We start from the raw sequence: 16,889 nt of genomic DNA on the forward strand, positions 1-16,889 counted from the left end.
CCACAAGATTAAATTTCTGAAAAAAAATCAGCCTGCATCAGGCTTATTAAAAAAATGGCACAAAGGTCACATCTTCTGCCTGAGTTAAAGAGACTATTCTTCAGCTGTGAAATGAATACCTCCTTCACGCTCTGAGCAACAAGACTTTGAGGGAAAGGTTCCTTTCCTCAGCACACGATGCTTGCAGACAGTTAAAGAGATGGAAAGCAGCTTCTCAGTCCATATGCTCCAGCCCTAAGGAGTGTTTTGAACAGCATTTTGTTTTGCTGCACAATCAGGTCCCACAAAATACTCCACAACACGTGGGCACTCTGTGTGGCAGCAGCCCTGCCCTCTCTTTGCCGTGCGCCTCTGACACGCCGTTTGTCTGCCCATCTGAGGCTCATTTATCTTTTTCCACATTTGATGTACATTGCCATGGTTCACATGTGCCGCAATGTCTCCAGTGTCCTCTTATATTTCTTTGGAATACATCTCTCATTTTGCTCCTAGTATCTACATTTTAAAACTGCAAAGAATGGTTATAGCATCAGGGGGCAGATATGTCCAAGTCCCAGATTACTGTAAGCAGCTTCTCATCCAAAGGTATTGTGTGGATTAATGAAAGACTTTTTATTGCAGGAACTAAATGTTCTGACATGCCAGAAATGTCCAAGCATGATTATGCTTCACTCAAAGGACCTCTTTAGAGAAAAAAAATGGTAATTTTATGCCCCTGCAGTGGAACCACAAGTACCGTTTCAAGCCTTGTCCATAATTAGCTGCTCTTTCAGGTTTCTCTGGCAGAAATGGACTTATTTTGCCTAGTGAAGTGAATATTGCCTGTCCTGAATGACCGGGTTAGACATACTGTATCAATCTTGGCTTGACATCTCAGCAACTGTGCTGGGAAGAAGGAAAGAAAGAAATTCAGATTAAGTATCTAAACCCCACGCTTTCCTTGGATTCCAGTTTAAGTGTCTGTATAACCAATGCATTCATAAAGGGCTCACAGCCATGGCTGAGCTCTGAAAGCCAAGGGGAAGTCCGTCAATGATTTCCATAGAAAGAAGGTTGAGTGTCTGCAAGCTTTGTGTACTGAAAACCTGCACAGAGCTGTGTCCTAAGTAGCACAGTGCTCTCTGAAAGGGCCAGCCCATGAGGGCTCTCAAGCTGGGTTGCCCACAGGAAAGTCACTTCCACAGTGTTTGGCACTTCTCTTTCCCTCTCTGCCTCCAGTTCATGCAGTTTTCTCTGCAGTGGATGTAGCCACATCTATAGTAGCACAATTTGAGATTGTCTGAAATCTCGGTCCTTTCTAGGATCTAGCTGTTCTGTCAAAAAAAACCCCAAAACAAAACACGGACCTTCAGTCTGCTTTACACACTGCCAGGAGATGAGATACTCAGAGCTGTTGGGGCAGAAAAGTGCCTCTTGGATCTTCATCCAGTGGGTCTGTGATGATGCACAGGAGTTTGCACTCTCCAGCTCAGGCATGGAGGTGAAAGCAAAGTTTTGCTGCAAGCACTGTTGTCTCCGCACTGTAGCAACAGTTCTCCTATGTGATTGATTCCATCTCCACAATAGCAAATACGCAGATGGAAGGGGGGGGGATGAACATGTGGAGGGAAACATGAATCGAGCACAACCCCATTACGTTTCCTTCTTAAATATTATTCCATCGACCAGACAGAAATAACTTGACAGCTACACAGCAGCACTTACCATTTGCATAACATCACATTCTCTCCAGGCAACCTGGTCTGCCTTGTGTTTTTGTCTTTGCAGCCTGCTGTTCCTACAGACGGGCATTTTTATGGGCAACCAAGTCATTTGGTGTGCTGTCCAAGTGGACATTTGTCTCTCTTTGCCATTATTTCTGCAAGACGGATGACAGCATGTCTCCCTCGCTAACGTGCACACATGGACTTTTGTATTCATGTACATGGATCCCTTAAACACCTGTGAAAATACAAAAAGCTGGAGCTTTGCACGTTGTGGCAGATGAATCTGAGCACTTGAAAAGTATATTGACAGGAAGTAGGGATAAAATTTTGAGGCTTGTCCGAGGTCTTGTATGAGACATATGCTGCCCTAGACACTTCTGAAAGGAATAACATCAGAAGTCCTGTGGCCCATCATCTGTAATCTAAACAATAAGATTCCTGTATTGAAAAGAAGTGTTACTTGAAGTGTGAAAGAAGATAAATGTTTGAGGAGGAGGGTGACTCAGACTGCTAGTGACAGGCCTTAATTCACCTTCTGGCTATTAACTGGAAATCTTTCCTGAGTACAGTGTATACTCTTGTTTAAATACAAATCATTGATCACTATAGCAACCCTCCCTTTATCACATGAAGCACATTCTAGCTCTAAGATAAAAACGCTTTTGAACAGAAACGCACACACCCACTCATCAAAAGGTAAGGTGAGCATCTATGGTTTTTCTGTTGTTTTGTCAAGATGATTTTTGTTTTAAAAGTAGGTAAAAGACTGTATATGAATTGGTCTGTGCATGCTTTGATTCTTTATTTTGAATTTTTATTCTGAGTGTATTAGTATCCAAACTGAACAGAAGGAACAGATGCTTCTCTTGGGAGATTTCAAAAAGGAATAAAGAATCAATATGTATTTTTAATCAGACTGTTTTTCTCTAGCTGTAGGAAAACCATTGAATTACAGGGTAGCATCTAGAAATGGAATTTGCATTCTGCAAGGTATTCTGACATGGTGATTTCCCCTCACATCAAATTGAACAGAGTGCTTAATTTTAAAAAGTTTCAACAGAATGAAAGATCCAAAAATTTAGCAAGTTTGACTAAATTGTTTTATTTCAGTAATGTGAAAATATCCATTTTGAAAAAATTCCAGTTTATCTTCAAACTAATAGGTTGTTTTGGTTTTCAAATGAATGAAGGCCAAAAGTTTTATAATGCCTCAAAACTGACATGAATGAGGTTTAAAAAAAAAATCCTTTGTTTAGTTTTCCCCTGTGTAGAATTTTGCCAAATTACCAGTCCTACAAAACACTTAAATATTGATGAAACTTTTTTTTGGAAATGTTTCAACAAGTGCTGTTGCTTGCTATATATTACATAAAATCAAGCAGTTAACTAGCACTCGCCTTTCAAGAAACAGTGGGATCCTTATTTTGCAGAGCAAGTGCCTACACTTGCAAGCACAAGTGAGAACGTTATTTTTCTTTAAACACGGTTGGGATCACAGAGGCACTTGAACTCCAATGGAGGTTTTACTTCTTCCTTCTCTTTGCAGGAACGTGATGAAGTGAACAGTGTACCAGCTCATCATGGTGCTCACGAGCCCATCTGTAAATGTGGTGATCTAGATGTCATCTTCAACTATAAAGCCTCAAGTCAAAAGCTTGTAGTTACTATCTTGGAGGCCAGGGACATCCCAGACAAAGACCGCAGTGGTGTGAACACCTGGCAAGTGCACACGGTCCTGATGCCTAGCAAGAAACAGAGGGGTAAGACAAGTGTTCAGAGAGGACCCATCCCCACGTTCAAGGACAAAATTACCTTCAGTAAGCTGGAGCCGGAGGAGTTAAGCAGCCACGCCATTCGTTTCCGCCTCTACGCGGTGCAGAAGGTGATAGGAGAGAAGATGATGGGAGAGCAGTTGTTCTACCTGAGCAACATCAGCCAGGAAGGGGAAGTGAAGGTGACATTGGTCTTGGAGCCAAGGAGTAATTTGAGTGTAAGTTTGATGAAAGAAATACGGAGTCTGTAAAATTGTTCATCTAGTGAATGGAGACCAGCTGTACCTCATATCTTTCATTCAGGGCTGTTAGGATGGAACTGGTGGATCTGTCCTACTGTCACTTACAAAGTTATGAGTAAGGGTAAGCACAGGGCATGTCTTACCTACACAAAGCTGTGCCTTATTGACAATGGCTCAGCTAGCAAGCTTACACAAAATCGTGTAGATGTCCTACATCTACACAAGTCAACAAATGTTGTGCTATGCAGAAAAATAGCTTGCTCCCAGAACCGTCAAAGCTAATTACATCTTAATTTCAACAAGGACAGTAGTTCTTGTGCGCTGTTGTGTTGGTGGGCCTGTATACGCTACTGCCAGTGCAAGAGCTACCTCATTTAGCACTAACTACTATCTTGGGGATCTCTGCATTGTGCAATTTCCATGTTACCAGATATGCTTAGTTATGTTCCTTTTCATGACAGATGGAAGTGGAGAGATGGGTTATGTCAGGAGGAACTGGCTGTGCTGCTTCATAGTCTTCCATGCACATCACAGTTGTAGCGAGCTCTGGCTATGCCAGTCAATGTGGGTAGATGAGCTCTATCATGATTCATTGTCTACAAAAAGCTCAATGACAGTTTGTGCACATGAAATGAATAAAGCATCATAGTCCAGGTGAAGAAGGGGTAGAGAGAGCATCATGTTAGCAAAGAAAGAAAGAAAGAAGATACACAGTACATGGCCAAAACCCCCAAACTGCAAAATGCATTCCATTCAAAGGTCATTGTCAAGATTTACTGTGCATTTGAAGTAACAGAATGTATTCTTATCTCAGAGGCTTTGAATTACGCTTGTGAGAATACATTACACAGAATTCCTCATCTTTAAAGAGAAAGTTCAGAGAAATATTTTGGTAAAAGTGATGCTCTGATTCTTCTGGTGCCCCATCATAATTCATTCTTAGTCACTGCCATTTCTAGAGAGAGATCTTACTAAACAGATCTACAAGATATAGGTTAAGGGAGGATGGTGGTGAATGTTCTGATGAGACTTTCTGTGTTCTTTCCCCACAGAGTGCAGACTCTCAGCTTAGTCTGTCAGCAATCTCTCACAGCGACAGCGCTTCTTCAACACAGTCCCTGTCGCATGGAGGGGTGCCAGAGCTGCTTGTGGGATTGTTGTACAATGCCACTACGGGTCGGCTGTCAGTGGAGATGATCAAAGGCAGTCATTTCCGAAACCTCGCAATTAATAGGCCACCTGGTAAGTACTTTTACTGCTATTAAATAACACTATTGAGTCAAAATTTGCTTTTTATTTTCTTCCTCAAGATATTCAATTATGTCATTTCTGAGCTGGGTTTCCTTGCGGACTATCTGATTGAAAATTAAAAGCATTATTTCAAATACGTGTGCTGGTAAATTTTACAGTGTAATTGGAGGCAATTGTATGAAGACACAGCTCATGGGACAGTGATACCTGAATGTCTCTTTTATTGCATATACCTTTACAACATCTGATTATGGCAAAAATGCTATTATACCCAAAGCACAGAGTAATTCTCAGCAGATCCATAAAAAGAAAGAAGCGCTTTTCAAGTTATAATATGCTACCATGTGACCTACAGAGGCTCTGCCTAGTGCCATTAAGCGTTTCCCAAGGCTACACTTTGTTTAGTCCCCTTGCCGTGCTGCTGAGCACTAGGTGACCTGGTGCTTTGGGCCCTTTGGGGATCCTGCTGTTGTGAATTCTCTGCTGCCGCACAAGAAAATCTTCTGCAGAAAGAAGATTTGAAAGTTGTTCTTCTGGATTGCAACAGTTCAGTTCCCTGCATTTGATACCTAAAGGAAAATATTGTCTTACAGTTGTCCTACAGTGAGTTTAGTTAGTGCTTGAGCTATAGCTAGTCCTTGAGAAGGAAAGTGGATGATGATGCTGATGTTCATGGTGGAGATGGGGTCATGCAGCCATAGTGCCCGGTGTTCTCCGCTTTTCTGCTGGGGTGTCTCACTCAGGGTTTGAATGTCAGTGCTGTACTGATCTCATATTGTCCTTTTTCCTCCTGTCTGAAACCAGCAGCTAATGACAATGTGAAATAACATTTGTTTGTTGGTGTGTTTGCTTTTTGTGATGGGGTTGCCGGCATGTCAGAGGTAATAACCTTTGACAGTTCCTTGCACTCGCTGGATTTGACATAGTATCTCCACCTTGCAAAATGCTAAGATTGCTTTTGCAAGATGCTGTGCTCTTTGGCCCAGAGCTAGCAAAATATTTATATAATATTTCAGTATATGGACATGAAAACTTAAGTTTCCACTAAGCTATACTTCATAATATTACAGAAATAATCTCTATCATCAGTCCCTTGAGAATTAAGGGCAAGTCTAGGCAACAGTAAAACACATGAATCCTGGTCTGTGTAGCCCTAGGTGGTCTTGCCTTACCTGTGACAAGATAGGTCTCCATGTGAGTTACTTAAAGACATGTTCTTGTTTGCATGTACATGTTTTATTAAAAGGTTTCAAGTTGGGATCTTTTAGTAATTATAAGCAAGAATACACTAAGACAAGAGTCTTACCACATGCTCTAGCAAGCAAGCTCGCCTGTGTTTGTATATGCTGCACTGTAGATACATCCTAAAGTTTTATTCTCAGAAATTAAAGTAGTTCCAATATAGGTCCAATTTTGCAGATTTTATGGCATGTGTTCAAGTATATACCTCTGTGGTACTGGAGTTTTGTCGGTTACCTGCCTGAAGATGTAGATTATGCAGCACTTCTGTTCTTAAATCAGGCCTTGCATAAAGTTGTCTTGTATCCAGCTAGGTCAGGCATCTGTAATGCCCCCTCTTTTTCCATAAATGAAATGTCTTCGCTACATTGAACTCAAATAATTGCCTTCCAGCTTACTACCTGCACTACCATGAGCAAACTACCGACGATGTTGGTATTCTTCTAACAGGTGTCTTTCTGGGTGCATGTTGTAATAGTTCTGTGTGTTGCAGTAAGCTAAGCAACCCTGTAACTCATCGTGTGTGTGTCCTGGGCCTCTGGTGGGATGGGATTTGACAGTTTAGCTGTGTGTGCACAGGTTGGCTCTCAGCACAGAAAGGTTTAGCTGCCTTGATTAGACATCCCATTCAGCTTTTTAGCTGCACAGGAGTGCAGTAGTGTGGTTGGCAGCATCTTTAAACCTGATCAGCTTTTTGTGTTTGTTGATGGGATGAGAACAGCAGCAGGATATGGGAAAAGAAGCTGTTCCTTGAGGGACCTTTCATTTTAACTTCTGCCTGAATTTTCCATTTCTGTATTGGTAAGGCTTCAGATGAACCTGGTTTACTCAGTTTGATAAACTGGCCAAAGTTTTCTGTCAACCACCCAAACTAATAGTCCTGATGTTGTTTTATAACAGTTCTTCCATCCTTGCTGTTAATGCTATCTTGAGTTATTTCTTCACATCCTTTCTGTATCCAGATCAACTTTAACATTGTCAGTCCTGTATTTCTCAGTGTTAGGTCATTTCTTAGGTGAAACATGGAAACCCGTAAATGATTGCAGGCAAATTCTGAACTTACAAAAATCTGCTTCTTTTATTCCACGTCACATTGTTGTGTCTGCATTCTGCATTGTTCTGCACCTACAAAGTTCCCAGTAGTGTGGTGAGAAAAGGAAAACCCCAGTGAAGCAGAAACTGAAAGAAGTTGAAAACAAGGAAGAAACCCAGCATCTCCCTGGGATGCTGGAGTAGCATTTCACTGATAACTCCTGCAGGCACTGCAGAGGAGTGCTGTGAGGTCCAATCGTTACTGTCTGAAACATGCTGGTGGCTGAATGAGATGCTCGATAAGTCCTTCAGTAGGTGAAAACTAAAACTGCTGTGTCCCTTTCTGAGGGTGAGCAAATAGCCCTTGTGTTTTCTCAGATGCGTCCTATCTGCAGTTCTGTTGTCTGAGGCTCAGAGGGAGTGATTTATTTCTTTGAAGTATCATGGGGATTTCAGACATAATAGTGCTCCGGGACACTTAAATGCCAAGCCTGAACTGCTTTTCAAGGCAGCTGTTTATGTAAGAATGAGAGAAGTCAATGTGCAGAATCCATCTTCATTCCCAGCCCTGCATGCACAGAGCCTATACGGTGCCCATATCCAGTCCTGTTGCAGCCCAGTGGGTTTATTCTTGTCTGCTGCTGACAGCTGCAGCTCTGGGGGATGACAGCAAATTCTCCAGCTGTGCTTTTTGCCCACCTTGACCCTCTTCTCTGCCACCTGTGATCCTGCACAGGTGAGCTCAGCATCTCCTGCAGTGTGCATGCTGTCTTCTTGGCATCCTTGCACAGGGATTTCACTGTGTGCAGAAGAAACAATTGGACTGGGGCACTGGTGATTTTAGGTGTTAAAGACTGCAGAGGCTAAACCAGATGGTTTTCTGGAGAGGGAAAGGAAGATTGTGCACATTTCAGTTTTTCCTGGGCACATCCTCTCCTTCACTGAAACCTTTGAACTGAGTCAGATAAGTATCAATGTCATGAGTGCTTACATGGGTAATAACTGGGTTGGAAAACAGCTGGACAGCTTACAGAGACTTAAATCTTGCAGGCAATGTCTTCTCTTCAGGTCACATATGTGGGATTTAAGGATAGTTTGATCAAGGATAAATGTCCAGGTATTGTTCTGGGGAACATGCTGAATTATAGGCCTGAGTCCACAATCCCTGATCACACAAATAGATCCATTATCACTCAGAGCACTTAAGAACACTCAAGAGTATGGCTGCAGCGTTGGACCATAAATTATCAGTGTGTGCCAAAAAAACCTCATGCAGAAAAGCATCTGCAGTTTTGCCAGACATGGACACCCTCAGTATTTTAGTGCTAATGGCTTGTGTGCTGTGCACCTCATTCTCTTTAGTTCTTGTAAAAATCATTAACCTGTGCTAGCATTTTGTAGGGGTTCCTATTTTAGTCTGTGGCATTGTGTGTTCTTAGAACAAAATCCAGCGTGTTTGTTTAAAGGATGTTTATTATTAAAAACAAAAAAGTAACAAAAGAAGCCTAAACCACTGGCAGACATGTCTTTAAAAATTTATAAGCAGTTACATTCTATGTATGGTTGTAATGCTTTGGGATTGTAGTGATGGACTGGGAATCATCTGTGCTGGTCAGTGTATAAACATGCAACAGAGAGATGGTCTCTACTCACACGATGCTCTGCTGGGTGCAGCTCTCTCCCCTCTAATCCAGCCTTCCTTCTTTCCCCTTCTGCGTTTCTTTTGGGGTTTACCTCTGTGTGTAATGCGATTTGAGAAGGATGGTTGCAAAGATATTCCCTTGCCTAAGAAAAGTCTTCCAAGCTTTTCAGGAGCTGCAGAATTAATCACACATAATAATTACATCCTTACATGATCATTATTATACCAGCAGCATATTAACCCCATTAAACAAATACAATAGCATTAATTCTGGAAAAGACAGGAGGGAGAGAACAAGCTATCAGAATCCCTATTGGGAACAGGAGAAATTACTGAAGTAAAGACTTGTCGGAAAACAAACATCTACTTGAGCCACTGATAACAGCTCCAAGAAGTATAGAAGATGCTCCCATAGAAGAATTAGGATCCTTACATGGTATTTCTTGCTCTGGTATCAGAGTACTTGAAAGCCATTAGTGGCTTTTATTTTATCAACTTGTTTGTGAGGGAAAGAAAGTTATTATCCCTGTTTCATTCCTGTAGAACTAAGGCACAGGTTAATTTATTTAATTGCTCCCAGTCAGACCAGGAAGCTGAATTTAAAAAAAATGAACTTTTAACCTGCATGTCTTGCCCTGAACAGGGAACTTGCTTAAGCTCCTAAAGGTTTGTAATTCATACTTTCATCTCAAGAGCAATAGAAGGGGGTTGTGTACCAGGGCGAGCTGGGGCAGATTTGGTCTGGAGAGCTTGGTTAACAGCAGCAGAGGTGCTGGGCAGCTACTTGCTGCCAAGTACTTGCCAGTCAGTCACAGTAAGCTTGTACAAGACCACCTCTCCTTTTGCATCTTTTTCTTGCCCATCCTTAAATATAGCTTGAGTAAACTTACAGTAAGATCAGCTGAGAAAGTTTTGTTCAGGGTAGTAAAGAGGAGACCAGCTGCAAGAGGTCCCAGAGGATGTCTCAGGAATGAGCAGCTGGGCAGTGAGGTGGAAGATGAAGTGTGGATGAACATAAGGTATTGCATGGGGGTAGGGTTGGGATTCAAAGTTAATCTGGATGGACTCAGAGCCACTTGGGAGTGAAATATTAGGCTTATAGTAAATAGCTCCAGGAAAATGTCCACTCAAGGATCAGCAGTAGTAGTGGGGAACAAAATAAACAATCAAACAAAAAATTAAAGGTTAGAAGTATACAAAGGAAAAAATGAAAACTTGATATTTGACTCTAAATATACAGTCACCGGTGCAATGAATACCACATGCAGTTCTAGCTCCCTCCTTTCCAATATAACATGGCAGAACTGGAAAGATGTGGTGAGGAATGTTGGAGACAATCAGGGGGATGGGAACAGCTTCCAGCAAGCTGCAGCTGCATAGACTGTGCTCCTACGATGCTATAGCAAGGAGAGATGGGGAAGGTTTCATGGGGGGCTGTGGAATCAGAAGTGTCATTGAGAAAGTGAATTGGCAACAGTTATTCATTCTTTTTCCCAATACAAACCCAAAGGATTATAAAATGAAGCAAGGAGGTAGTAGGTTCTGAAGAGGAGACAGCTTTCCACTTACACTGTTGAGTTTCTCACTGCAGAACATTGTGGATGCTGAAAGTCCACTCGAGTTCGGTACAGGACAGGACAAGTTCACAAATAAAGATCCACTGAGGACCATTAAATACAAAGGCACTGCCTTTAACTGAGGAAGTTCTAGAGTCACGAGTTGCTGGAGATTAGGAGAGTATTTAGGAGAGAATCAGCACGTGGCATGTTTGCCATATTTTTATAGACTTACTAAGGCATGAGATATTGGGTACTGTTGGGTCGATGCACTGGCTTGGTGCAGCTCTTCCCACCATGTGAGAGACCTGGGACTGATTAGGCTCAGAAAAGTGAGTCTCAGAATAATGGATTTAAGGAGTGATTGAGAGACTTCTGTGGGGGATGTTCTATGATAATGAGACGTGCAGCGATAGCATATGGTTCTTCAGTAATATTTTCAATAGTTTATATTTCTAAAAGGCCTGTGAAAAGTATAATCCATGTTACACTTGCTGAGTATAAAAATGAAGGTATTTCTGACTCAAAGGAATGCATTTGAAGTGGAATGTATGCTGATACCTCTCCCATCCAGCGTGAGCAAGAAATATTTTCTTTTCCCCCTCCCAAAGCAAGCAGAAGACAAAGCCATTGCTTCAGGGTAGAACCCTCCTAATCCTAAATTTCAGTGGGAATTGAGTGTTTAGTGCACATCTGCAGTGACTCTACAAAGCAGTGTTTTCAGGAGATCTGATGGCAGGCTATATAAAGCCATGCCAGTGGGCACCACTGCTGGAGGTGAGAAAAGTCAGGCTTAAGCACCTTTACCTGTTCTGTTGCTGAGAAGCTGTGCATTCATGGTTTCTGATATGCTCTCAGTTGAAGTTCCCACCCCCTCTCTGGGGCAGCAGCAATACATAAAGCCCAATGTGTGTTGTGAGAAGTGTTGAAATGCCCTTGTTAGAGGATAATCATCTTGGGCACCTGGAGAAATGTCTGTGTTGTGCTTTAACTGTGTAAGCCCAGAGTAAAGCTGCACCTCCTCAGGGCTGGAGCGTGCAGGGAGATAGTAATCTGGTTCCGCAGCCCAACGCATGTCCCTGGTGAGGGCTGGCACTGTTAAATGGGGTGGATGTGCGGTGTCGTGGCAGCAGAGTAGGATCACCAAGGAGTTGAGCTCGGAGTCTCTCTGGAAGCAGCCTTCATTCCAAAGAGACCAGGACATCACTTCCACGGAGCCCTTGCTCCTCCGCAGCCCATCTCCTTGCACAAAACAAGTCATAGGTGCTGGCAACTCCCTCCCCTCAGGCCAAACAGTGCTTCCAGGGAGCAGCGAGCTCCTCTCTGCCGCATTTTAAACTAAAGGTGCTGCTGGTCTGTTCTCCAATGACTCACAGGTGGTGAAGGCTGCCAGATCCCAACCTCTCCCTTGTGTGATCACTGCCAGCCACGGGAGAGGGGACCTGAGCAACAGAGACTCGGTGGAGTAGGGGAAGGAAAGTTGGCTCCTCAGCAACATAGTAGGCAGCTCTCAGCTCTTGTGGAGTGGACCACAAGCTGCCTCTGGACTAATCCAGACTTTCACCATGTGAGTTTGGGAACAAAAGCTTGGGTTTAATTCCCCTCCCTGCTCTTTTCCCAATCCAGCTGCAGTGAGCCAGGCTCAGAGCATTCCTGCCCCACTTCTGGTTTGATGGGACGGTGAAGCCAGGACTAATGAAGCAGTGGTCTTCTGGGTCTCCAGCTGACACCTCGTGTTGAGCTGCGCTGTACAGAGCAGAGAGTTGAGCTCTGGGGCTGCTTTGCCACTCGGTGCTGCCGTTTATTATGTCAGCCGGGAGTGTGGGCATGCCATCTGGGTGAAATTAAACTCTAGGCCCAAGGCTTTGTTTTACTGTGGGTGTTATTAGTCTGGATTGCAGCATGCTGACATGGTTATACTGCTTTTGGAAATGAGCTAGCTTGCCTGGAGCGCGGGTGGGAAAAGTCTGTACAGCACTGTGTTGTACTGTGCAGTCCACAGACCCAAGGGGTCAGGAGTCTCTGGTTGTTTATTTCCTTTCTAAATATAATTTCAAACAGGGGTTTGGACACTTGTATTGCAGTGTTTTTGCTCAGGGGTCAGCTTTATTAATAATGGTGGAGCTTAGGGTTAATGAAAGCAGAATGCGTGCTATGGTCCCTGCTCCAGAATTGGGAATGTATAAATTACGGTTGATTATTCCCCTGAGTTGTCATTATCAGTTATTTCCCTTAGAAGGATGATGACAGAAATAGGTCATTAGAAGAATCACAGATAAACTGATTGCCTTTGCAGATGAGCTCTCAGGAGGTGTTTTATGGTTGTGGCAGTGTTGATGGAGACAGAGCAGTCTGCACAATGAGAGGGTTGGCCAAACCTCTGGAGTAAAATTATGCAGTGCCAGCCCAAAATGTGTCTGGCTTCTTGCAGCGTTCCTTGATTTAGTGCTTTTCACTCTGGTATTAAATGCAGAGGTGTTGATATTTTATATATACGTGAACATTGTCCAATCCACTCATACCAGAGATTAAAGATGAGTTTAGAGTAAAAATGATCTGTAGCAAGAACTTCTGTTCCAAAGCCTATATGGAGAAGAGAGCCTGGTGAATATGGTGCTAAAATTGATCTCGGCAATATTAGACTTTTTGTTCCTGCTTCTTCACAGACTTTTGTGTAACTGTGGGCAATTTGCAGTCTCAGACACTCCCAGATATTAAGAGGTCTTGCCATTCTTCATATCCGTGAGGTAGGTGCCTAAATAGAAGGTGAGCATTTAGGTATTTTAAAGAATGTAAGCCTTAATGTCTCTTCTCCTTTTGTGCTTGACAGAGGTGGCATGAAAGTAAATACACTGAAGAGTGTAAAGTGCTGAGATGCCGTGGTAATGAGGCCATTACTGAATCCGAGCATGTAATTAGATTGAGAATGTTTGCCTTCATAATGAATAGATGCTCTCACACACACATTCCTCAGTAAATTTTCAAGTTCATCCTTGCTGTAGTTCACTAATTTCACCATGTATCTGGAGGTGGATTTTCTTTGGGAAGGCCAACCGAAAGGGAGAGCTTTCCCATCTCAGAGGACTAGGCTGGACCACAAGGAGAACTAGGAAGTGTTTCCTGATGAGACACCTGTTATAAAAAGATGCTGCAAGGAGCACAATGCAGTAAGGGCAAACCACAACCTTAAAATGTAGTTAGTGAAGCAGAATAACAGCTCAGCCTCATATGTACCAGCTCTGCAAAGCTAAATATATTATCCACACCTACTCTTTTATTTCTATTTGGGCAAGCTTGATTCTTTTGGCTGGTAAAATGCACCCAATGGAATAAATTTGAGAAGAATTAGCAGCCTGATTTAGTTGAAACCTGCACTGGTTTTGGGCCTGTGTTTACACAAGAATGAATTGGGCTCCTGGTATCAGCTCTGCTCGGAGTGTAGTCTCCTTACACCTGGAATATTGTGTCCAGTTCTGGGCCCCTCAGTTCCAGAAGAACAGGGAACTGCTGGAGAGAGTCCAGCGCAGGGCTACAAAGATGATTAAGTGAGTGGAGCATCTCCCGTGTGAGGAAAGGCTGAGGGAGCTGGGGCTCTTGAGCTTGGAGAAGAGGAGACTGAGGGGTGAACTTATTAATGTTTAAAAATATGTGAAGGGTGAATGTCAGGAGGATGGAGCCAGGCTCTTCTCGGTGACAGCCAATGGTAGGACAAGGGATAATGGGTTCAAACTGGAACACAAGAGGTTCCACTTAAATGTGAGAAGAAACTTCTTCTCAGTGAGGGTGCCAGAGCCTGGACCAGGCTGCCCAGGGAGGTTGTGGAGTCTCCTTCTCTGCAGACATTCCAACCCGCCTGGACACCTTCCTGTGTAACCTCATCTGGGTGTTCCTGCTCCAGCACATGGATTGGACTGGATGATCTTTTGAGGTCCCTTCCAATCCCTTATATTCTGTGATTCTGTGATTCCTTCCAGCCTGCACATTCTTGCCTGATCCAGATGATACCTGCAGAATCTCCATTGAACTGTGTAGACAGGGCCTTGGTGCAGACTTATGTAGCAGATCTGATGTGTATTAAAGAAAAAGCCTGATTTTTTTGACATATATCTCTGTTGGATTTATGTCATTGGTCATACAATGCTTGTTTTTCTCCAAAGCCAGCTATATTACTCCTTGTTTGCAAAACTTGAGACCTCAGTCAGGGCTATGACATCCTAGAGTTTATGACTGCAAGAAACTCATCCATTCATTGCCTGGAAAATTAACTGGGGCAGAGCCAAACCAGGACTTAATCTGGCTACTGCTGTAAAGGACAATAAAAATTTTTCTATAAATACCTTAGCAACAAAAGGAGGGCTAAGAAGAACCTCCATTTATTGGATGTGGGGGGAAACATAGTGACAAAGGGTGAGGAAAAGGCTGAGGTACTTAGTGCCTTCTCTGCGACAGGCTTTAATGGTAAGACCAGTTGTGCTTCAGGTACACAGCCCCCTGAGCTGAAGACAGGGATGGGAAGGAGAATGAAATGCAAATATCCAATGAGAAACGGTTGGTCATCTGTTACACCACCCAGACATGAACAAGTCTATGAGGCCAGATGGGATCCATCCAACGGTACTGAAGGAGCTATCGGAGGTGATCACCAAGCGACTTCCCATCATTTGTCAGCAGTCCTGGCTAAACGGGGAGGTCCCATTTGACTGGAAGTTGGATAACGTGATGCCCATCTACAAGAAGGGCCAGAGGAGGATCCGGGGAGTTACAGACCTGTCAGTCTGACCTTGGTGCCGAGGAAGGTCATGGAACAGATCGTCCTGAGTGCAATCACGCTGCACATACATAACAACCGGGTGACCAGGCCCAGTCGGCATGGGTTTATGAAAGGCAGGTCCTGCTTGACCAACCTCATCTCCTTCTATGACAAGGTGACCCACTTAATATATGAGGGAAAGGCTGTGAATGTTGTGTACTTAGACTTCAGTAAAGCCTTTGACACTGTTTCCCACAGCATTCTCCTGGAGAAACTGGCAGCTTATGGTTTGGACAGGTATACTGTTCGCTGAGTAAAGAACTGGCTGGGCCTCAAGAGTTGTGGGGAATGGAGTCAAATCCAGTTGGCGGCCAGTCACGAGTGGTGTTCCCCAGGGCTCAGTATTGGGGCCAGTTCTGTTTAATATCTTTATTAATGATCTGGACAAGGGGATCGAGTGCACCATCAGTAAGTTCGCAGACGACACCAAGTTGGGTGGGAGTGTTGATCTGCTGGAGGGTAGGAGGTCTTTCAGCACCACCAGCACTGAATATTACTGTGGGAATTAATCCACACCTTGATAAAGCAGTTTTTCCCTTCCCAAATACAATCAGGAAACTATTTCATGTCAGAGCTCTGCTTTTCTGTCTAACAAGTAGGTCTTTGTTGGCAAGATTTACTTCATCTCCAGTGTTACGCCAGGAGCCAAGCTGGCACCCCCAGGTAACGATTGGACTGAACTTTCCCCGCAGTAACATGATAGCTGTACAGCTGTGCAGGCTCACAATTTGCTCCTCGATTGTCAGCCTCCTGACAGCTTTTTCAGTGGAACAGTTTGAAATGAGCGGAGAGCTCTGCTTTGGAGACACAGAAGTGTTTTCACACCTGAAGTGTAATTTCACACCTTGTATTGCTCAGCAGATAAGTGCGTAAAATAGCACATCAAACGGGAACAGAAGAGGATAGACATGCTGTAGACAAGAGAACGGAGGCTTGTTATTTATTTCCTATCTTCAGCACACTCTGAAATAATATTCACTTGCAGAAACACAGGCACAGATTATGAGGAGGTTAGGAGGCGACTTTTCTAGCCAAGTGGTCTTTTACCATCACATGCAGAGCAAGGTGAAGGTGGGTCTGTGGAGCGTTGGGACCACAGAGCTCTGCCTGAGACCACAGTATTAGTGACCATGTAGCAGAGATGAACTGGTTAATGCAGGAGGCAGCAAGAGTTTTAAGCGTGAATTTATGGGAACACTGACTTGAACCATCCCTTCCCTGTATCTACTAAGCCTTTTAACTCCTTGTATTGATGTAAATAGTGAACATAATTGACCTTGAGTCCACAAAAAAAGCAATATGGGAATCTGGAAAAAGCTTTGAAACTATCATGCAAGATCAAATCATTTCACTGTGTGTGCATTTTTCCTTTCCCTCTTCTTCAGGACCCTTTTTGTTTGCTATCTCAAACAGTAGGTCACAGAAGCATTCTTCCAAAGAAAAGTGGTGGAGAGGCAAGTGCAGCTGAGGAAAGCCCTGGTAAGAGAGCTCCAATGAAGCTTGGTTGTGAGGGAGACAGAGGGAAGGTGCAAATACACCGTCTGATATGGAGAATCCCTAGAGATGCTCATAGTTTCTGTTAGTCTTAGACAGGCTTGCTAGGCTTAAGAAGAAGAGTTCCTGCTCTTTCCAAGAGCAC

The 16,889-nt window shown here is 43.4% G+C and overlaps 1 protein-coding gene across 1 annotated transcript in view; it reads left to right on the plus strand.

The window, feature by feature from the left end:
• SYT16 (synaptotagmin 16) overlaps positions 1-16,889 on the plus strand; it is a gene marked incomplete at both ends in the record, with an annotated part of 41,205 nt that overhangs the window by 23,755 nt on the left and 561 nt on the right. Inside the window, 2 exons of the mRNA XM_082058756.1 lie at positions 3,253-3,696; positions 4,773-4,962. Of these exons, the coding sequence (XP_081914882.1) occupies positions 3,253-3,696; positions 4,773-4,962 (634 nt within the window). The remainder of the gene's footprint in view (positions 1-3,252; positions 3,697-4,772; positions 4,963-16,889) is intronic.

The sequence above is a fragment of the Streptopelia decaocto genome (genome assembly GCF_964273445.1).
Source record: "Streptopelia decaocto genome assembly, chromosome: 7".
Classification (NCBI taxonomy): Eukaryota; Metazoa; Chordata; class Aves; order Columbiformes; family Columbidae; genus Streptopelia; species Streptopelia decaocto.